The sequence below is a fragment of the Benincasa hispida genome, chromosome 3 (assembly GCF_027475165.1).
Source record: "Benincasa hispida cultivar pf3 chromosome 3, pf3_genome.v1.1, whole genome shotgun sequence".
NCBI lineage: Eukaryota > Viridiplantae > Streptophyta > Magnoliopsida > Cucurbitales > Cucurbitaceae > Benincasa > Benincasa hispida.
Window position 1 is genome coordinate 17,273,447 of NC_143480.1, and position 23,318 is coordinate 17,296,764.

At 33.1% G+C, this 23,318-nt stretch overlaps 3 protein-coding genes, 1 long non-coding RNA gene and 1 other non-coding gene across 5 annotated transcripts; 2 read left to right on the forward strand and 3 right to left on the reverse strand.

Moving 5' to 3' along the window:
• Positions 1–1,671: 1,671 nt before the first annotated feature.
• On the reverse strand, positions 1,672–4,325 carry LOC120073967 (uncharacterized). The gene is made up of 3 exons (XM_039026897.2): positions 4,036–4,325; positions 2,545–2,658; positions 1,672–1,984 (listed from the first exon to the last, which is right to left on the reverse strand). The coding sequence occupies exons 1-3, from the start codon at positions 4,051–4,053 to the stop codon at positions 1,853–1,855; spliced, it is 264 nt and encodes an 87-aa protein (XP_038882825.1). The 5' UTR covers positions 4,054–4,325; the 3' UTR covers positions 1,672–1,852.
• Positions 4,326–5,526: 1,201 nt separating this feature from the next.
• Positions 5,527–9,388, reverse strand: PAD2 (proteasome alpha subunit D2). The gene is made up of 3 exons (XM_039027370.2): positions 9,014–9,388; positions 7,840–8,254; positions 5,527–5,956 (listed from the first exon to the last, which is right to left on the reverse strand). Exons 1-3 carry the CDS (start codon positions 9,184–9,186, stop codon positions 5,795–5,797), a joined length of 750 nt encoding a protein of 249 aa, XP_038883298.1. The 5' UTR covers positions 9,187–9,388; the 3' UTR covers positions 5,527–5,794.
• LOC120074845 (U6 spliceosomal RNA) lies at positions 7,668–7,770 on the forward strand. Its single transcript, XR_005481123.1, has one exon. It is a non-coding gene; the product is annotated as a U6 spliceosomal RNA (small nuclear RNA).
• Positions 9,389–10,469: 1,081 nt separating the features above from the next.
• Positions 10,470–18,633, reverse strand: LOC120074554 (Glycosyl hydrolase family 38 protein). Its single transcript, XM_039027711.2, has 29 exons — positions 17,970–18,633; positions 17,786–17,869; positions 17,293–17,381; positions 17,028–17,202; positions 16,807–16,926; positions 16,616–16,699; positions 16,460–16,531; positions 16,247–16,360; positions 16,040–16,140; positions 15,827–15,920; positions 15,208–15,375; positions 14,994–15,080; positions 14,764–14,829; positions 14,618–14,674; positions 14,207–14,426; positions 13,934–14,064; positions 13,511–13,579; positions 13,367–13,423; positions 13,173–13,244; positions 13,027–13,074; positions 12,784–12,903; positions 12,537–12,602; positions 12,329–12,441; positions 12,134–12,218; positions 11,428–11,538; positions 11,257–11,352; positions 11,134–11,181; positions 10,924–10,992; positions 10,470–10,819 (listed from the first exon to the last, which is right to left on the reverse strand). The coding sequence occupies exons 1-29, from the start codon at positions 18,186–18,188 to the stop codon at positions 10,631–10,633; spliced, it is 3,024 nt and encodes a 1,007-aa protein (XP_038883639.1). The 5' UTR covers positions 18,189–18,633; the 3' UTR covers positions 10,470–10,630.
• LOC150037070 (uncharacterized) lies at positions 10,909–11,634 on the forward strand. The gene is made up of 2 exons (XR_016528453.1): positions 10,909–11,040; positions 11,188–11,634. It is a non-coding gene; the product is annotated as an uncharacterized LOC150037070 (long non-coding RNA).
• Positions 18,634–23,318: the final 4,685 nt, after the last annotated feature.

Sequence of the window (23,318 nt, forward strand, 5' to 3'; positions counted from 1 at the left end):
GATATGAGATCTTCAACAACATGAATTGCAATAGATTTAGTCATAGATGATTTAAGAATCTTGATACCGATTTTCAGGAAATGTTATTTTCTTTTAGTATGTGAAATTTTAGTGCCAATTACTCTTGACTTTCGAACTAGCTCACTTTGGCAAAAATGTTAATATTATTGTGTAAAATAATTGCCATCCAAATGTTAAATCATTTTGTAATATATTCACACAAATTGATGTTTCTTTAAGCACAATAAAAGATGGAAAATTTGAACTACAAACTTTTTAATTGTTCATTTGAGCTTGATGTTACTCCACGTCATAAATTATTATAATGAATGTTTTAACTCATGAAATTCAAACTACATTGTTTTAAACCGAAAGAGATTCACTTTATTTAAAAAGATAAACTTTCTTTGATGTTTTCCCGAATTAAGTGGAATAGAAAAAGAAGAATGAGGTAGGATGGACTTTCAGGTGGATAGTTATTTTTATAAAATATGTATTTATGTATTTGTAAAAGTATAAGAATCTAATCAAGGTGAACTTAACTCAATTGACATATACAATGGGTTATCGACCAAGAGATTTGATTCAAATCCCTTACTAAAAAAATATAAGAATTTAAACCTCCGATCGCTAAAATTTTGAGGTTGATTGTGCAGTTTTTATGTTCATATTCTCTATCTTCATTTTAGCAAGTTCTATTATAAATTATATAAAATATGAAATTAGTATTTAAAGAAAATATCAATTTATACCCCTTAAACTTTAAGGATTGTATCAATTTGAATCTTAAACTAAAAATTGCATTTATTTAAACTTTAAACTTTTGTAAATTATCAATTTACACCCTTTATTACATTTCATTTGAAAACATCTATATTCATAGATGAATCAATTTAGACTCTTAATCAAAATTTCCTTTGAGAATTGTCCATGTATTTACTCTAATCCTCCATTTTGTATAACAACATTTGAAGAAATCTACATATGTTTGAGAATTAATGCATTGATGATTTTCAAACTTCAACGGTAATCATAATGATACTTAAATTGATTGACTTATGAAAATTTTGGAATTATGTTGACTCAAATTATACATTTCACACAATATTGGTCAAACAAAATCTTGAAGAGAGGGTAAGTAGACACAATTATGAAAGTTTAGGATTTAAATTAATATAATCATTAGTTAAAGACTTTAATTGATACAACCCAAAAATTAAGGGTATAAATATTTATAGTTTTATGCACTTTCTCACTATTGAAAATACTTTAGATACTTTCATGTGATTTTTTTAATCATTATACTATGGTCTTTCTATCCTCAAACCCCTTAAGACCAGAAAATTCCATTTAGGCTCAAGAAAAAAAAACATTTAAATTCGATGAAGCTAGAAGTGTTAATTAGAATTACCGATAATTTCATATAATCAAATTTACTTGTGTGATATTTAACAGCCTCCAATTTTACTCTGTTTCGGCCTCCAAGGAAAACTTGGAGAAGTCCATTGTTCAGAATGATGGAAAAAAAAATCGTGCACCAGATGGTTTTGGAAACGAAGCTCATTTCGTACCCCAAACGACTTTTGGGACCGGTCGTGCTGCCCTTGGACCCAATTTCCTACTACCCATAACCAGCATAATATAGATATACCTATGTACTCACATACGACATACAAAACTTGCAAAGAAATACATGTAAATAGTGAAAGTTTCCATCTCTTGGTAAACAGCAAACAGATGAGATAACTTCAAATAATGAGAAGGAAATTTGAGTTAAAGAAGAGAAAAGGTTAGACAAGGCAGGCAAGTCCCATATGCAGTGAAGCCCTTCATTCTCCAATTGGGAGGCAAATTACAGCGCTCTAAAGCTGTCTACTTTATCAAGTCTAGCTGTACCTGAGCTTGACGATTCGCCCATGGCATCGGGAGAAGCTGCTCGTTGGGATGACTCCCTCTTCAAAGAAGTTGGTATTCCAGAAATCTCCTGAACATACAAAGAAATAACAACCATGTTCTTTTATGTTTGGATCTGTTAACAGTTGCAAAAGGGACCGACTCCCATGAATCTACATAGGTGGTGTTGGATTGGATATATATTATCAAGAGAAAAAAAAAATGTTCAAGTGCAAAGGAATCACGGGATAACAAAGTGATCGAGTGTGCAACTTTTGATAAAAATGGATGTTATTCTCAATTCCATACAAACATTGTTAAATTACCGATTGACCCAAAAGTTTAAGTTGATGAGTTATATAGTAAGTTTAATTATATCAACACTTTAACACTCTCCTCACTTGTTGGCTTGAAAATTTATAGAACCCAACATGTGGAAACTAATATCAATTAGGGAGAACGACATTTCAGGAGTTTGAACTACTCCGCTATCATATTAAATTACTGATTGACGCTAATGGGTGAAGGTACATTCAATTGGTAATTTAACAAACACAATTGGGAATAAACTCATATACTATTAGATAAACTCAAGCAAAAGAAAATGACTTCTACAATTATAGATGAGAAATATAAGGAAAGAAAATTTACCTTCATCAAGTGAAATCTCAAGTCACAAGGTCTTACTTGATTACCAATACATGCCATCACAAATTTTGAATATTGAAACATTACATCAGCAGCAGCTTGCTTCTTCTCTTCGGTCTGAAAATTTGTTAAGTTGATAATCAGAATGCATAACAAAAGGTAGGAAACATAGATGGCAAGGAAACATATCTAAAACTCATGATGGCACATGAACACTTCAGTTAGGACTGGAAACAATCTTTAGACATAATAACATTAGGGACCTAATGCCTGTAAAGTGAATCCTGGACTTCTCTTATGGTTGAAAGGTTGATGCTGATAGGTCCAAAAACAAGTGATAGGTTTATCTAGCCTTCGATGCAGGACATACTGCAACCTACAAAACTTAAATCCTACCAAGCCGTCTGTGCATCAACAGAATTTCAAGGAATTCTGGAGGCCAAAAAAGGATTGGTGAAACTAAATGCAGTTGTGGAAACTAGAAAGCATAACAAATACAGGCAGAATCAAAGTAGCAAAACCAGAAACTACAAGTACACAAATAAGGTATCTAGGGAGAACCAGTAGTAAAATCAGGAACTACAAGTACACAAACAAGACATCCACGTGGAATGAAAACTAGTAAATGTAATTTACATAAATGAGGAATCAGAAAAAAACTTTTAAAAGTGTAGGCTGCGTTTCATAACCATTTGGTTTTTGGTTTTTTTTGTTTTTGAAAACTAAGCCTATAGACACTACTTTCACCACCAAATTTCTTCTATAGTTATATATTTTTTACCACTAGTTTAAAAAACCAAGTCAAATTTTGAAAACTAAAAAAGAGAGCTTGTAACAACTTGTTTTTGTTTTTAGAATTTGGCTAAGAATTTAACCATTATACTTAATAAGATGCAAATCATCGTAAGAATGAAATGGTTACCAACGGATTGTAATAAACTCAAAAGGGAAATAACATCCTATTTCCTAACCCAATTTAATATCAGTACATGAACTGGATATGGTTTCTCATGATCGCCATTCCAAAGATACGAAAACTTTTATAGAAAAATAGACATTCACAATTTCTTTAGCAAGGACATGACTATTTCATTCTGAATATTGAAAAGGGAAATAAAGAATATCGACTGTTACAATACAAGTCAACTCCTCAGCAAAACTGAAAAAGGTTCAACATATAAATCTAATCTACCAGCTCAGGCTTTAAGATTTAATCCAAATCCACCAAATTCTAGGTAGCATAAATTCCAACAGTCATTGATTGTTGCAGAACAAAATTGATATATCTAATCTAACCATGAAGCCATCCTTAAGATAACAACAACTGCGAAATCGAATAGGAGAGGGAGAGGGATGACTTGAGCACCTTGATTTTTAGCGCAAGATCGCGTAACTGATAGCTACAAGTGCGAGGGAAGGGAGTCGATATATATGAACACGATGAAGAGGTAAAGACGTTGAAATTCGAGGCTTATAAGAGAGAAAATCGCGTACCTCATAGTCGTCTTTCATGGCTGAGCTCCGTCGCTGGTAACAAAAGAAGAAGGATGATGTCTTCTTCCATTGATGTAGGTGGAGGCGAAGATTATATTTAATAACGCGTTTGGAAACTGGACTTCGATTCTCGACTTCGGGGGTTCTATTTTTTGGGGTTATTTTATTTTATTTTTAGGATTTAAACTAAAGTAATTTTTTTAAAAAATAAAATTAGAATTCAAAAAATCATTTTTCAAAGAGAATTGTATAAAAAAAAAGTACTTTTTTTTTTCAAAACAACGTACTATAGAGGTGAGGGATCAATGGTAAAAAAACATTTCTATATTATATTTAGGGTTATTTTTATTGAAAATAAAAAAAAAATCAATTTATTTATAAAAATAGCGAAATTTGATTATCAGTGTTAGTGATAGAAGTCGTGCGTCCATCACTAATAGATAATGGCGCGTCCATCACTAATAGATAATGACATTATGCTACAATTGAAAATATTTTCAACAGTTTTACCATTTAAAACAATTACCTTTATATTTTTATAGAATAATTATTGGATAAAAATATTCATGGAGAAATAACCTCCCCTTTGAGTTCTATTGTTTCAAATCATATTTTAGTAACACCATCACTTTGTTTATTTGTGTTATTTTTATTTAAATAAGTACATGTTTCTAATATTGCTTCTCCTTTTATTAGAAAAAAGGCTGTAAAGCTCGAAATCATAGAAATTATTAAATTAATCAATTGATCTATACATATATCATTTTGTTTCAATACATGAGTTAATCAGTTGATCTGTATTTATGTCATTTTGCATAGACAACTTGATGTTTACTAGATTAGACATTGATTGTAAGAATTAGAAGTGTGGTTTTGAAAATAGAAGATAGAAAATAAGTTAAAAGTAAGCACCAAAATTAAAGTCTCAAAATTTAGGAATGAAGATTGAAGATTTAATGTTGGCCAAAGCATATTAAAACCTTGTGACTGCCTCTTAGCCATCCAACACTCATCTGCCTTATATCAATTTGGCACCACTCTAATTTCTAAATGCATCATGACTAGTTCATCACTTAGAACATATTTAAATTGACTTTTTAAATGCTTTAAAATGTGTTTGGTCAACCTAAACAAAACATAAGTCATTTTACCAATCCACTAGTAAGAAAATGACAATGCAAGAAAAAAATTCAAGTACTACAGAAGTACTATACTCTCTTTGTTCACACTACAAATGTCTTCATAAGTATTAATAGACCCAATATTAATGTCAAAAGGTTTCACTCTATCTTTAAAAAACACAATATAGAACACAATAAATAGAGAGATTCGTAGTACTAGAAATTTACCCCGGCAGCCATGTTCATCAATATTTCCTATTCAAACTCATAGAATTCAAATTTATACAAACTACATTCTAACATGATGTAACAGTAACCCAACTACTCAGCATAGGTTGTTTTGGCTCACCTAGGCTCAAACAAGAGCATGTTTACGAACTATGCATGATGCATCACATTCATGGACACAATAATCTCAACAACAATACACAAATCACATCATTTTGCCATCCCATTGAAAGAGGCTGGAAGGATAATCAGGCATTTTTCAGAGGCTACAAGACAACTATGGCCACCTCGTGTCAATGATACACAAAATGGTATAAGTTTGGAAGTTCAGAATAAGATTTTAACGGTCCATTCACTACACCAGAAAACTAAAAGATTAAAAAATGCCTCAAGAAATGTAAGAAATGGGATCATGTTTCCTTGGGAGGAGCCTTTTTTGCAGCCTCAGCAGCTGCTTTTTCTGCTTCTATTTCTGCAACGAGAGCGTCAATTTCAGCTTCTTCCAATTGTCGCAGTCCATGCTCCTCTGTCATCACTGCGACCTCTATGTTCTTTCCACCACTCTCAACAACCTGGATTTAAAAGAAAAAGAATTCATAGTTTTTCTAAAAGAATTCATAGTTTTTCTAACGACTTGGCTTTATGGCATTGTTAATCTTTTTTAGACCCTCTCGTTCATCATCAAACGTCCACAAGGAAAATTATATGCCTATCTACATGAATGGTTCCTTACAGCAGCCCTTGTGCCGGAGAATGAGGAAGCAAGGGAGAGCTATTTAGACATCTAAAGATACCAAACCTAGAAAACCCCATTAGACCAAGAGCTATTTACGTAAGGGTCATAAGAAATTCAATATAATCTGTGTCAGGTATCTTTAGATCTCAATTCAATTTATACAACAAAAGTAGTTATGTGATTTTCTATTCTTCACAGCTGTGTACTGATTTGCATTGTGGTATATTAATATCTCATAGTTTTAGATGATTCTGTAGTCATCAACATCAACCATGAAAGATTTATATGAGATTACCACCTTCAATAAAATAGTTTGGGCAAGTCTATCGGTACTGTAAAATAAAATGACTTAGGAAGTTGGACTTTGGAAAACAGCAGAAAGAATGGAAGATGGAGAATGTTCTAACTTCTTAAACCAGGAAATTTTGATGTAATCAAAGGCAGGACCAACAGATTTTGGCTACTGGAGAGCTAGGTTCCTTCTCTGTTAAGTTCTTGTATAATAATAACACCTTGAAGGGTTATCCTTCAACGGTCTCAGTAGTTCTCATTCAATAATAATAGCACTTTGGAAAGTTATTTGAACACACAATTGGACAAGTTTTTTTTAATAGTTCCATTCTACCTTAGAAAATGAAAATTGTTTCTGAAGATTTATGCCCATGTATGTTTAAACACTTCTGCTAAAATTCAGCTTAGAAATTCTTTCATTTATATCTGCCCTGATTTGGTGTATTCTATGTAAAATTGCTATAATTGCAAATAGTCTTTTTCTGAACTTCCTCCACTCATTTGGTGGAAGCAGCTGGAATTTTTTTTAGACGTTCTTGTGAAATCACCACTTGAAAAGGACTTGAAAGGGAGCAAAGGGGCAAAGGAACTCTGATGAATACAGTTATAGCTTTGTAAGGAACCGTGACTGAGAGGAATAAGTTCTAATGTGGAAAAGGATTAGCCCGAGATTTGGAACCTGATAGTCGTCTTGTCTTCTCATGGAGTTTTCAATTTACCATTTTTATTTCTAATCTCATCATTATAGTAATGATATCTTCAGTAATATTTAGCCATAAGTACCATGCATCCAAGAGCTACTTGAGATGGTTATGTTTATCTCTATTCCTTACCAAATAACTTCAGGAAGGCAACCATAGGAAAATGTGTGAATATAAAGCTGACTCGCTTCCTAAATGAATGTATAGAACTCAAGGATATAAGTGAAAAAGCTACAGAACATATCTAGTTCAAGTAAGATCTTAAGCTTCCTAACTCACTCTAGAAACACAACTTCAACAATCAAAACTAGCCATAATGAGCAGCTCAAAATGATTCTGGTAAGGTGAAGGAATTAACTGACTCTAGCATGACATCTATCAGCTATAGTCAAAAGAACTTAATGAGAGGCAAATTAAGAAGTGAATTACTGCAAGATACCCATGAACTAATGTAAGGCAGTATAAATGATATATGCAACTCTAAAGCCCCACCACAAAATTGTGAGGAAAGAAAATGTGAAATTTGAATTCTTCCTTATAAAAGGAAAGCTTTTTATCCCTCTAGGGACATCTGATAAAATTGGAATGATACAAAGAAGATTAGCATGGTCCCTGCAAAAGGATAACACGCACAAATCGAGAAATGGTCCAAAAAAAGGATAGCTTTCCGAAGCAACTGTGCCAACATATATGAGATAGACCTAATGAAAAATATTAATGAACTCACCTCAAGCAATGCACGAATAGCAAGCTTCACAGTTTCCTGACCAGCAGTTTCCTTATAATTTTTCTCTAAGAATTCCCTTATTGAATTGGAGTTTCTACCAGTTGCATTTGCTTTCCAAGCTGAAAATGTCCCAGAAGGATCTGTCTGGTACAGTGAGGGAGCGCCAGTATATGGATCAAAACCTATAATCAAGGTTGAGAGGCCAAATGGTCGCACCCCACCACTTTGGGTATACTTCTGTTGAAGACCTGCAATGTAACGAGTAATATACTCAACGGTTACTGGATCCTCAACTGTAAGCCGATGGCTTTGACATTCAATCCGAGCTCTATTAATCAAGACACGTGCATCAGCCTTGAGCCCAGCGCAAGCTAGTGCAATATGGTTATCAAGATTCACGATCTTCCTCACAGATCTGTAAACAAAAGGAGAATATCAGTAATGGATATTTCACCGAATAGAAGATTATGAAATATTCACCATCATGTACAAATTATGGTAAAAGCATGAGTGTGTGTTCTGCCAAGACGACCATTCATGATACCACCATTATTGATACAAATTGAACAAACCAGTAATGTTGATGCAAATGGACATGGTGTTGAAATGACATCACCAGATTGGACATAGTTTTTCCTATCTAAATGAAGGCTGGTTTCCTTCCTTCATTATTAAATTTCAAAACGCCGCCAAGTAGACATTAATTGGATAATTCAACATATTTTTTGTTAACATACTACCGCCAGGGGGAAAAAAAAAGAAAGAAACCCAGAAGCTGTGTTAGTTCTTCCACAGAACAAAATCGCATGAAATTAGCGGATGACACGAACTACTATCCCCCAGTTATAACAATTGGAGTATAGAAAGAACAACAAAATCAAAATCATTTAGCGCCAAACTACAATTAACGCGTTCCTTACTCGGAAAACCATCAGCCATTTTGGCAAGAAATACCAAATCCAGTTTCTCTAGTGAAACATGGCCGATCAGTTAAATTTTGTATGACACAAGAAGGTGTCGAATCACAAATCCGCCGAAATGATTAAAAAAAAATTGGAATACTGGACCATACAGAAGCACAAATGATCTCAGTAAATCTCAGACCTTCACACTCCATTTCGGCATTTAAGATAGATCCATTCACAGGCAGAAACAGAGAACGAAATGGAAGTACCTGGAGTCTTGGAGCTTAGGGGCAGCTTTCTTCTCAACACCGAGGACGATAGTATCGGTACCACGAACACCGACGGCGGCGTTACCCTTCCGCACAGCTTCGAGAGCGTATTCGACTTGAAACAAATGGCCGTCAGGGGAGAAGACGGTGATTGCCCTATCGTATCTTGCCATTGTTGTCTTGCTTCAGCTCCTTCTTTCTCCCTCGTACTGGGCTCTGCTTGCAGCGGAAATTATAGAGATGGAGAGAAATCCCAACTTGAGCAACAAGGTACCACCACTCGGTCTATTTCTTTGTGACTTCTTTTCCCTCTTTCCTTTTTATTTCTTTTTACATTAACCACTATTTTCTTAAGCGCAAAAAAACCACTTCTCTAACTCATGATTTCAAAAGAAACAATTTTATTTATTTTTTTAGAAAAAAGATTATTATTTTTAGTTGGACAATTGTGATTGGAGAATTAAATCGTTGTCTCAAATAGTAATTGATATCTTGTCGATTGAACTTATAGTATTAAATTTCTTTTGACATGTTGATATTTCTACATTTTCATGAATTCAACATTGATATGATGAGTGAATCAATATTTTTACTATATTATAGAAAAATCTATGTTACATAATAATTAAACAACAAAGTGTTATTAATGTAAATATAATATACATGATAGGTATGTTAATTTGTTTAAAAATTATAAAATGTTTATTTACTAATTGAAATTTATCCTTTTTTTAATTTTTGTTGTATAGTTTTTCCATAAATATCTATCCATATCGACACTTTATCGATATTTTCATTAACATTTTCGTAAAATTAAGACTTCGATATTTTAATGTTGTTGAGTTGTGCTTGGATTAACAATTTAGGTTATTGATAATGTTTAACATTCTATCACATGCATATATTTTTTGAAATATAAGGTACTTCCCAAAATATGGTTCAACTTTTTTTGGTTCTAATGTGGGTGGGGGATTACATGGGTGGTGGATTCAAACCTCCAACATTAAAATTGATAACAAATATTTTATCTCAATTGAGCTATGGCTGGACTAGTCATTTTTCTTAAACGGTACTAATGTTCAAATTATGTATAAAGTTGATAAAATTAGAAGAGTAAAGATAAGAACTAAGAGCATAATTCAATTAGCATAGTGTTTATCCTATCAACCTTGAAGTCAAAAGTTCACCCCACACCATATATTATAAACAAAATGTAAAAACAAGCTTTTAATTATAGAAACGGGAATTTTAGATTAAAATTATAGGTTAAACACAATTCTTAGTTATATCTTGGAATATTTGCAAAACACATCTAAATGATTATAATTATTATAATAAATATTAAATTCTAGTTCATGCACACCTCGACTAATCTTATAGGATAACCCGCTTGACCCTACAACATTGAGTGTCAACAAAATTCATAGCATATTAAATCTAAAATAGATGATTGTCATCCATTGAACCAAACTGTTGCAATTAAATTTATTTAGAAATTGTTGCAATTACACACTCGTAGAAGAGCTTTGCTGAAACGAATTTGAGGCAATGATCTCAAATTCTCAACTTTATTGCTGATATTTTTGTGTAAATTAAATATAGAGATGAAATTTTTATTCAAAATTTCAATATGAAAGTACGAATCTCCATTGGGCCCAACTCCACAACAAGAGCTGATTGGTCAATAGGGCCACCTCTAACTGGGGTGGCTTCTGTTTTGCCATCTCCCTCAACTTTCCATGCCTTCTTTTTCATCTCTGATTTCAATTGATTTGCTGATAAACTCATCTCCTTCACCTCATTTATCTGGGAAAAAAAAAAAAACAGAAACCCCACCAGCAATAATCCATGGAATAGAAACAAGTTATTTCATTTAGTCTACATACTTGAGTTGGTTCTTGTTCACATACCCTTTTCTTGAGGATCATTCTCTTGAGTTCCACTTTAGCCAATTTTGAGTATTCAGGATCTTCTCCAGCCTGAAGAGATTGTAGTCGAAATAGTTATGATTAGCTTGCAGAATGAAGGTAACTTCTTTCTCTTTTCGAGTTTAAATTCACTTATAAACTAAATGATTTGTACATTTTGACAGAGCCAGATTTCTGGGATGTTTGTTTTACCTCGTATAGATGAGCCAACCGGACTAATACACTTCCATCATTCAACTTCTACAGAAATAAAAGTTAGAGAGAAAACGAGAACGAGAACAAGAGCGAGGGCAAAGTGGATGATGCGCAGATCACCTGAAGGGTAATCAAGGCAACATTGAGAGGCAAGCTGTAAGATGGATCCATTGTTGTTGATTTGGTCACCTTAGATGCAATCCAGGTCTCCCTTTTCTATACAAACAATATATATTACCAAGAGAGGAAATTTGTATGTTATTTACAGTATCATAAGATCATATATCATACCTCATGCGCAAAAGCTAGGAGAAGCGGAGAGTAGATTTCTTGGCCTGTTTTTCGGCGCCAACGAGCTCCAGAACCCAGTTGGTTGATGTTCACATAGTAATTTCCTCTTAACTGATAAAAAGATTGTCAATTAGATATGAGGAAAGCATACAATTCAGGTCTATTGTTTTGTACTTTTATCGATGAAAAACATGAGAAACTTTTTCTATTTCATTTTATTTTTTATTTTTTATTTTTTATTTTTTTTGGGAAAAAAAAAAACAAGATAATTTGAAATTATATGGCACATGTTCTTCATGGTGGTTTAATACACTAGAACGTTCTTCACTATCTGATGATATCCATCACAAAAAGGAAAAGAAGAAAAGGCCTACTTTTTCAGTTCATGTATTACACACAACCCAACTATACATCAATAGTTAAAATCTAATATTCTGGAGAAAGCTAAAATTTTCCTAGCTGAAGAATTCGGAACATATAAGTAATTAATTACGAGGCAAGATGAAGCTGCTTCTGAGAAGAAAATTTCTTAGAATTTCCTTCCTGAGTTATTTACATAGTTCAATCATCGTTTCATACTGAGAAACTTTTTAAATCAAAACATTTCCGTAGTTTGCAAAACAGCATTCCATTTCCAACCTTTGCCATTTCACTGTAGAACAGAAACTGAACTCAAAAGAAAATCGTGTTCCAGTCAAGTTAATACCGTTAATCCTTGACATTTGTTGTCGACGCACACCCTTTCGTCAAGAGGTTCCCCTACTCCTCTACTGTCGTCAAGGATAGTACGCCTTTCGCATTATAAAAATATGAAAGAATTATCAGCTAATTTGATGTCCATGATAAAATGGTATGGTATATTCAAGCATCAGAGAATAAGAATGTTAGAAAGCAAATCAACCTATGAAGCATTAACTCCAGTTGTCCATCTTTAATGCTGGCTGCACCGGTGGCACGATCGACCAAAACAGATAATTCAGTTTTTTTATCTGTAGTGTAAATCCCAAGATTGAGCTGAGAAGAGAATCCCAAATAGCGCAAAGGTCAAGACCCCTATACCATCTACTTGATTAATGAACTTCACAGTCAATCAAGTAATTGAGCATTACCGGATAATAGTTTCCTGCCTGTGGTTCATTGACAGAAAGATTCCAGTCTTGTCTATAGTCTCGAACCTGAAAATTATACTCATTGTAACTACAAAGCAATAAACAATTGAAGGCAAGAGAGAACTAGTGCAGAACAAGAGAGAAGAAAAGGAAAATGTTCTCAAAAGAATAAGAGAGAGAGTGATAATTCAAAAATGTTTGTAAAAGATATTTCAAATTGAACTTTGAACATTTTGTATGCTATTACCCGCTTTAAAAAGTCTCTCCCATTCGAATCAGTGTAGAACGCCTTATCCGTAACCATATTCGTTGTCAATCTTGTGATGACCTCCTTTCCCACACTATCATCCACTGGAATTGGACCAACCTTAAGAGTAGAAAATCACCCGAACCATTCAATAGACGCTTAAGACATCAATAAATTTTGGACTTTTACAAATAGGAAGATGAAATGTCGAGCAATTTGAGAAAAAAGTTCCAACATACTCACGGTGAATTCAAATTCAGCATGCTCTCTGTCTTTGAAAAGTCTAACGACCTAATGGACAAGCATATACTCAAAGATTAAGCCATTAACAGATATGAACCCAAATGGACAGATCCTTTTTAAATTTCATTCCATTTTTAGTAAGCAACCTGGTAGACCCACGGACTGAATTGTTGGCGGACCTCTTCAACTAGCGGTCCACGAATGATTTCCACAGGAACCTGTTTTGTTCAATATGAAAAATGAGGAAAAAGAGGAGGTTTGGAACATAATAAATACATGAAAATTAACAACTTGATGCACATTACACATAAGAAGTAACAAAGGGAAACATAAGACTTACTGATCTGGAAAGGATATTTGGTTCCCCTTGTGGCACAAAAATATATGCACCAGAATTCTACGTGAAGAAATTGTGGAAAAGACATATTAGTAGATGCCAAATTTAAATTTCATGAAATGTATTTGTCTAAAGAGCTAGAGAAACCTGTTCATCACTATAGAAACCTGAAGATGAAGCATACCAAAGATAGCTTTGTTGTATTGGTACATCAACCTGGCATATGGAGATAACAAGTTAACAAGTATAGAATTATTCCATTTTACTAACAAAAATAAAAAGCAATTAGATCGTAGAGCCGAAAAATTCTACTCTCATATACACAGGACGCTAATCTTATTGAGATTTCTCAACAAACAAAAATTGAGGAAATAACACAGTAAGATCACCCGATCAATCATAATCAAGTTTAACATGCACTGGAACTTGAAAACTAACAAAATGCATCTAATCACCAGCCAAGCAGTATATGATAAGTGAAGTATTTATTTTAAAGTTCTAATTTCATCCATCTTATATCAACCTTTTAATACTAAAATTACTTGGACCGGAAAAAGCGAGACGATTTACCCCTGTTTTTGAATTGTACATGCGTTTGAGTTGACCAGATGCAATAGAAAAGGACATCTTCAACTGGCCAGGTCCAACCTCAATGGTATCATTCTGACTGTCCGCGGGAAGGAATTTTGATCTTCTTTTACCTGAATAATTTTGGTACAAAAGTAAAATAGAAATCTCGATTAATTGTTTAAGGATTCTATAATTTTCTGAGCAGATGAGCTCAACTTAAGATCCACTTGAAAGGAAAAAAGGACTTAGGGATAGAATGTCAAAAATATCTACCTCCACCACTTCCTTTAGAAATAAAGTACGTGTTCCATCCAAGTTGAGGAACTGATACTTGAAAAAGAAGCCAGTACTTGGGAAATTGTCCCCTCGGCAGTCCCAAGTTGGCCTTCACATAGAACTCACTTATGTTATTTGTGACTTTATCAACAGCAACAAATTGTGTTTCGATGGTTTTGCCTGAGATATCTTGGACAACAAGATCAGCATCATGAACCTGATGAAAGTTTTCATTTCAGATTATATGAATAAACGAATTCCACTTCTCTTTCTATTCTATTCATATTTCCCTCAATTGTAAAAGGTCTACTTCCTAGTGTTCTTCTGTTGAAGATGATGTGGTAATAATCCAAATCATTCAATTGTCTGGAATGTGAAATAAGCAAGCAAAAGCAAGTTTCTACTCACTGGTATTCTAACAATATCATTACGAATCCATCCAAGAGGGTTGTACACCACCATGACCTGGCCGAAGGCACATTTACACATTCACATTGTAGTTGAAAATTATAAAAAGAACTTTTTCAAGGTAAGGAAAAGAAAAGGAACATTACCAAACTATTCCCTTCTTGAATATCTTGCTCAGTTGGTGGGCAGAAACTGATATTGAGTAACGGACACTAAAAAAAAAATAAAAGGGAATTTCAAAAGTTATAAACTGCAACAATTCCAACAAGATAATGAGAAAAAGAATCCAAATGACCCGAAAATGAAAAACAAATTTCAGTAAAAAGGTGAACTTAGATAAATAACGTCAGAAGTCCAAGCAACAACAAATCATCACCTGGCTTAGTATTTTTGATTGCTCACAATGGTCACCCAATTGTTTTTGTCCCAGGCAAATAAGGGCAGAATTGACTACTGCTTCAGCCTGTAAATGTATCCATTGTCTTTAGATTAAAACCTAAGATATATTCAAGCTTACAGAAGAACAAAGGGTAAATTAGAATGCAATTATAGTATCAAACCAAGGCTCGAGCAAGAAATATGAAACCCACCTCAGAGGATCCTGCAGCAAGCCGTTTCATATAGTCATTAGTAGTATGTTGCTTAGCAGTACCGGTCACTGCATCATGGTGCTGTGCAATCCCCAAAGCATCACCAAGACTATAAGTATTGGGGCTACCAGATTTCCTTCCAACAAGGAATTCGAGCTGTCGTGCTGCCTAATATGAAACAGAAGATTATTCAATTGATATGGATTTTTAAAATGTACCAAGAAATTTAAAATCAATGAGCTAGCAATTCCGATTCTTCTTGGCATCACATTAGAAGATTGCTATATTTAAGAGCACGACAAAATGTACTAGAGATTGCGGCACTCCTTAAAGTACAATACAATACAACGTAAATTTAGTCACTCCTTGTCGTGCTGCCTAATATGAAACAGAAGATTATTCAATTGATATGGATTTTTAAAATGTACCAAGAAATTCATAATCAATGAGCTAGCAATTCAGATTCTTCTTGGCATCACAATAGAAGATTTTCAGTAGCTATATTCAAGAGCACGACAAAATGTATAGGAGATTGTGGCACTCCTTGATGTACAATACAATACAACGTAAATTTAGTCACTCAATAAATCCTCAGCTACCCTTATGAGTTATGACATACCAAGTAATATCCACTAAGCATCCTGATATATCCTTTAAAGGCTGGGCGACTTGTAAAGAAGCCAGTCCAGTACGCATGTTCTCGATCAGCATACCTGTTATTATCGATGTGGAAGTTTATTGATCACTTATACAATACCCAAAAAAGAAAATTATGTTCACCAATAGAGGAAACATCATAAACTTGAAGGATGATGCTGGATGCAGGACTCACGGGAAAAAATCATCGGTTTTCAATGGCCATGACTCATTTGCTGCATGTTTTGCATCAGTATATATGGATGGTGTTGAATACAGAGCATTAATCCGACCATCCTAGTAAATTATGCATCCCGAAACAACAAAACATAAAGGGAAACGGTAACCCAGTAATCAGAATGCAATACACATGCCAAAGAATTGAATTTCCATTGAACCACACCTTTTTAACATAGTGAATAAACTTATCCATTTGTCTAAACCAGGACTCAGCATATTGGTACTGGAAATCATCACCCATTGTCCACATAATATGATTAGTCCTGGTGATATTTGCCTGCACATGCATGATTCATAGTGCAAATAATTAACCAATGTCTGTCGTTACCACTTCTTGCCTAAAATCAGAATGCAAATCATCAAATGGAGATTTTACTTGGTTCAGGGCAGCATCTATAAAATCATTAACCCGCTCTTCAACGTTGTAGTCATAAAGTGAAGGATCATCCTGCAGTTTTTTATCATATTATTTAAGAGGTAATGTGAATGTTACCAAGGATTTGGAGTAGTTTTTCCTTCACAAACATTATACCTGAATAAGATTGGAATCATCGTTCACTTCAAAGTGAAACCCAGGTGGAGGACTATAATGTACAGGGAAGGCATTTGCAAAAATCTGCAAACGAGCAGTAAGCACAAAAATAAGTATAAAAATACAACAGCAGATCACAAGAAAGAATGGACACTGTAAGAAGAGAGTAAATCTGATTTGTTATGGTAAACCTGAGATGAAGAACCAAATGTTTTGGAGCCACGCCATACAACTTCTAGAGATTTATCTACCTTGCGCTTTGCTCTATCCTGATAATCAATCCTTGCAAAATGTACAGAGTCAAAACCAACCTGGAAAATGAAAGCATGGAAATCCAGAACTGTGTTAGAAATTGTACAAATCAAGAGATCGCTGAAAGGAGAGAAGATTAGTGATAAACGAAATTAAGAACCTCAGCACTAAGTAAGTAAGCTTGCACAGCAGAGTGGCCAAAGGGATCAATTTGCCATCCAGCACGAGGAACCTTGTTGAACTCTTGCTTTATCACACTATGCCCAAGTGTGGTTTGGTCAATCATGTCTATGTAATGGCTTGTTGCTTCATCATGCATGCACCAACCTCCGTTTCTAAAGATATAGAAGAAAAATAAAATAGTGCAAAATATCCTCAATATAACAGGGTCAGAGAAAGGCTAGAGTTGTTCTATAATTACATACATGAATTCCAACTGTCCATCTTCAACAAGTTCTCTCACTCTTTTTTGGAGTACAGGACTTTGTTGTGACCACCATCGCTGGAAAAATGCCTACACCATTCAAAATGAACTTCATTAAGTAAAACTTTTACATGGCTTCCTCATGCTGTGGGCTAATTTAGGAGATCCAAAGCTTTAACCTTCAACATGGAAAGAGATAGCAAATTCAAGATGGGACATTTGGTATACCTTTAGGAGTGCTTTTAAATAAAAGAAATTGCTGGAAAAAGAAAAGGCTAAAAACAACAATAAAGTGCTTTTTATAATGCACATATAGAGTGTTTTCCTCAAGTAATTGATCAGAAATCACTTTAAAAGTACTTTACAGAGTAAGCCAAGCCACTAATCACTAATTCTTTCTACTGTGCTTGTACTTTTGTTAAAAGTACTCATTCTAGATTCCCTCATAAAAGATTGCATCCCAGTGATTAAAAGAGACAGAGAAAAGAAGTTACCATTTCAGCAAATACAAACTTCCTGTTTGAATCACGAAGCAAAGAATCAACAACTGAATCAAGCACATTCTGCACACACGCTCCCTATTTAAACACCATCAAATTCAACCATCAAAAAAACATTTTCCAAATCCGCTAAACAAGCCACTTTTTATTGAATACAAGATTATGAATATCAATTAACCTGAATACTATTGTTTGAACCAACATAGTATTGATCAACCGTCTTCAACCAGCCAACATCGTCGTGCGAATGAGCAACCAAGTGAACATTCAGCTTGCCTTCCACAGCGCCACCACCAGTGTCATAGTTCACAAAATTACCATTCACTTCAACGCAAAAAAATATCAGCACAAGAACCAGAAATGAAAAGGGTAAGCTAGAACTAGCTTGCTTCTCCATTATTCAAGGCCGATTCCCCCAACTCTAGCAGAATACAAGGGAGACATGGTTTTTGGCTTTTGGGTTTTTCTGGCCGGCATAGAAAATGATGTTGACTCTGTTGGATCTTTAAAAGCTTGAAACCAAAGTTCGGTACAAGAGAAATTATTGACCTCCATTGAAGAATTCCTTGATTTTTCCGTTTAATATTCCTCTTGTAATCCATCGTGTAGAGATGATAAATAAGGAAAAACAGGCATTGAATTTCCATAACAGAAACTTCAACCCAAATGACGAAAAGCTTCAACCCAAATGACGAAAAGCTTTGTCTGATTCAGTGAATCATGAGATTATCCACTCCAATGCCCGATTCCCCACATGGAAGGAATAATAGTAAGAGTTATCCGTCGGTTGGCCATCACTTTACGCTGAATTTGGAAGGAAGACAAGACGACGATTGGATTTTAGGGCAGAAAGTTAATGATTGTTACCTTTTTAAAGATTTTTTTTGTCTTTTTCGTTCTGGACAGTGATCTCCACATCAATGTGATTATAACAATACGTAATAAATAAATCGCCCATATATAATAATTGATATATTAGTCATTTTCACAAGAGTATGTAACAGTTAACCCCAACATTTATTGGAAAAATTAGATGAAAATGGTAGGTTTTATAAATCCTAGTGAAATATTGTAGATTTGAAAGTAATTAAAGAAATAGGGTAGTTTTGAGATTTGACTTGTACGAATTTTTTTTTTTAAATTAAAGAGTTGAAAACTCTTTGTCGACCCTTTTTTCCCTTTTTTTATTTTTTTAATATTAATTCTTTACCTAATTTTTTATCTTCCCTAAACAAAGTATCCTAGGTAAGTTTACCATTCTATTTCTTAATAAGAAAAAAATTTTACCCTTGTATTTCTTAATAATAAGTAAAATTAACTCTCAGAGATATCATAGAAAAAAAATCTCAATATTTTTTTCCTTTCATATTACAACTATGGTTCATAATTGGAAAATAATAAAATGTAAATTAAAATGTTCATATCAACAATAATTTAATGTTTCTCATTTATTTAAAAATAATAATTAAAAAAAATCAATGTGTCCCACAAGGCAGATGTCATTGATTTCGAGATGGTTGTCGTCATCAACTTTGAACTCTAGGTTGTTCTAGTTTCTCTTGATGTTACTCTTGTGGCTCTTGTTTATGTGCAGACGCTTCATAGTATAAATATTCGTTATGCTCTCCACGACTATGCCCATGTCCATGCATGTATGAAAAATTGTTATTTGAGCAAGAGTATTTATCGGCAACATTCGAGCTTCTTTAAGGACCTCATTTATGCTCTCAGATAAATTTTTTCGTCATTCACCCGTACCTGGACCCTCCATTGTGTGGTTGAGTCCATTGCTCAATACCAATGTTATATATATATATATAAATCATACAACTCCAATTTATTCCTTTGATGTCCTCAATAGCTTTATTAAACTTTTGAATTTAGAATTGACATGTGGCACGATAAACAGAATTCTTTAATGTATTGGATTTGTATTTTTTGTTGAAGTTGCTAACAATATGTCGTAAGCAGAATCGATGGTAACAGTTTGGTCCCATCCAATTATTTTTTGGATTGTTCACTACTTGATAATGTCAGCATGTCGATCTGAAATTAAACACACTTCTTTGTGTGTAACAAGTTCTCTCAAATGTTTCAAGAACCATTCTCATGAGTTGCAAGAGGAAGAAAATGCTCGTTTGAATTAACTAATGTAGCAATCAGTAACTTTCCTCGATATTTTCCATACAGGTGGGTACCGTCTATTTGAATCATCTACCGATGTCTATTAAAAGCTTTTATACAAGGACCAAATGTCCAAAATACAGAAGTGAGGATGTTATGTTCTTCAGTTGGTGTTTCCTTTACTCTCCATCCACACGCGTTCCGGGATTGGTTTGCTTAACCATATACCAGCCACCTAGACAATAATTTGTATGACTTGTCTCAGTCACCAAACACTTTACCCAACACATTTCTTTTGCCCTCCCCACACCCTGAGTAAGGAACATGATAGATATCCAAATTTTGTTTTTATGTCGGACTATAATTGTGTCACACTAATGGGTGGTTTTTCTCTTATGGCATCACAAAACTCTAGTGCAATCATCGAAGAATCTAACTGCACATGACTTTTACTAAGTTCTGAGTAAAAACATGTATGTTGCTCAACATACTTAGTGATCTCAAACAAGCCATGCGATTTTTTCTTTGTTGCATGAAGTCTCCATTTGCAACCTTTGTTCCCACTTTTTCGAATTAATTACTCAAATCGTTGGTGTCGATTCTACAACCTCATATGGTGCATGACAATTAATAGGAAAACACATGTCTGCATGTTATAGCATTTCTTTATTTTGACAAATCATCCCCTTACGCAATTGGGTATTGTCAACAGGCACAAGGGTTACAATTGGGACGACATGTTGTAGCATTTATTTGTTTTGAAAAATCATCTCCTTACGCAATTGGGTATTGTCAACAGGCACAGGGGATACAATTGGGACGTGTTGTAGAATGTTATCTATTGCATCCAAATCATTGAATGTATCTAAAGATAACTCCTGTTCACGACCTTCAAAATCTAACTCCTCGAATTCATCGTCTATTTCTATTTTAAAATCCTTGTATTGACTGTTTCATGTCTTTATAATCACAAAATGATGCAACTTATTCAGGATCGGGGTCAATAAATTAAATCAGATCTTCAAACGGACTAAAAGGTTGTGCATTCAAGTTTATATCCAATCCCACCATACTCATATTAACATATAAATGCACTAAATTCGAGAGTGATATCGCGATTGAGAACATCAAGTTCATTGTTTGTTCATTAGGAAAAGGGAATGACATACTGATGGTATTAGATTAGGATGTTTATATACTATTTCTAACCGATTTGCTCTCATATCTACACCAAGTGTCATCCCTACCATTTTAACAAATTGTTACTATTTATCATTTGTAAACAACAAACATTTGTCGGCTATTTTCTAAAAAAAAAAAAAAAAAAAACAGACAATACGTTACTAATTATTTTACTAATTATCAAACTTAAATATAAACAAAAACTAACAAAAATATTAAAAATATATATTTAAAATATTAAAAAAAAAAAAAAAAACTTTGAACCTCACACTTAAATACTAAAACAATTTATCACAATAAATGTATATAATAAAAATTCACTCAAATTAATAATTTTGTATTCAATAACAAAAAAAAAACAAAAAAACAAAAATTTTTAAATAAAAAAAATTTATTATAAAAAAACACAATACATTACTAATTATTTTACTAATTATCAAACTTAATTACAAACAAAAACAAATAAAAATATTAAAAAAACTAATAAAACAAACTTTTAACATTAAACTTAAATACTAAAATGATCGAATATTATAAAAAATATATATAATAAAAAATTTATATTAAATTGTTGAATGAAAAATTTTAGACTAATCGCAAATTGTCACGTCATTTACTAAAGTAATGATGAAATTCCAAATAATTGAATTTGAAACTAATTAGAAGTTGACAGATGTTCTAAATTGAAGTAAGACATAAATTGATGAATTGAATGATGCCACATGCTTTCAACATGACCATTGGATTGAATAAAATTAATTTGGTCCAATTTGATATTATAATTTGGGCTAAAGTCCAGTTGAGCCAAAAATGGGTTTAATTTAGGGGAATTGGAGTGTAGGGCAAAATCTAATGTTTCGTTTTGAAAAATGGCAAAACCGCATCGGAATAAGATTTATGGCAACTCATGGTCACAAATTCCTAAATCCCTTATTTGTCCTTGTCTGGTTGTTGATGAAACTACAAATACTAGTAATTGTAGAATAAAAAACCGGTCGAGTTATGTATACAGAATAATCGTTGATATTAACAACTGCATTCCTAATTTTGCTCATGTAATTAACATAATCTCCATATTTTATTATTATTTTAGATTTTGTTTAACTACTCCTTGAATCAATTCCACCTTAGTTAAATATCCAGATTTTTCTACCAAATTATATTTTAAATACCCATATATTATTAAATTTTATTTTATCAATATATTTTATTCAAATCTTTGAATGATTTTTCATTGGTTTATACTTATTCAATTTTATTCAAATTTTTGAATTATTTTTCATAATTTTTTATATACATTCTTAATAAATTAGTTGTATATTTCTCATATTCTTAATAAATTAATTTTACTATTATTTTAACGATTTGAAAAAAGAAATATCAGTAAAAAAATGGCCATAACTTTTGTACAGTGTTCATCAATTTAGGTTTTGTCGTGGTTTCTTTAACGAGCTACTGCTTTTGCTATGAGTTTACAACATATTAGACTCCTCTTTGATAGTCGATGGGATGAGAATTCTCACTACCATGATTTTCAAAATTTTGAACCACATATTCCATCAAATTCATTGTTCCAACAATTTTTAGAATATAGTAAAACTTTTTCCTGAGTTAACTATATTTCGTTTGACAATGTATCGTATTGGTTCTACCAATTCGAATATTGTCAAAGATAAAGATAATTAGTGGTTAATGTCAGCTTTATCAGAGTCCCCCAAATGAATCAAACTGACAGATACTAGGTAATTATAAAATAAAAAACATGGTTGAGTTATGTATACAGGATCATTGCTAATATTTCTTAACAAATTTATCGTCTATTTCCCTTGTAGAAATTTAAAATTAACTAAAAGTCATTTTCAAGATAGCCAAGAAAATAATTTATTATTATGTTTTGTTTGATTTGAATGGAAGAAGATAACAAAAACAAATTGGGAAGGCACTCTCATCGTTACTAATCTTAAGATAAGAACACCCGGTTGCAGTGTCCAATTCCAAAGAAAGTAACGTCTGAAAAGAAAAGAAAAAAGAATAGAGAATTTTACTTCGTAACGAATATTTAATATGTATTTGAAAAATAACATATATTAGACTTATTCTTTAATTGTATTTTATATTATATATAACCTCACGGTCTGAGTAAGGTACTGATTATTCAACTTTTTTGTGAGAAAAGGTGGATGTCGGGGAGGCACTCATAGTCCGTGGGGATTTGATGGTG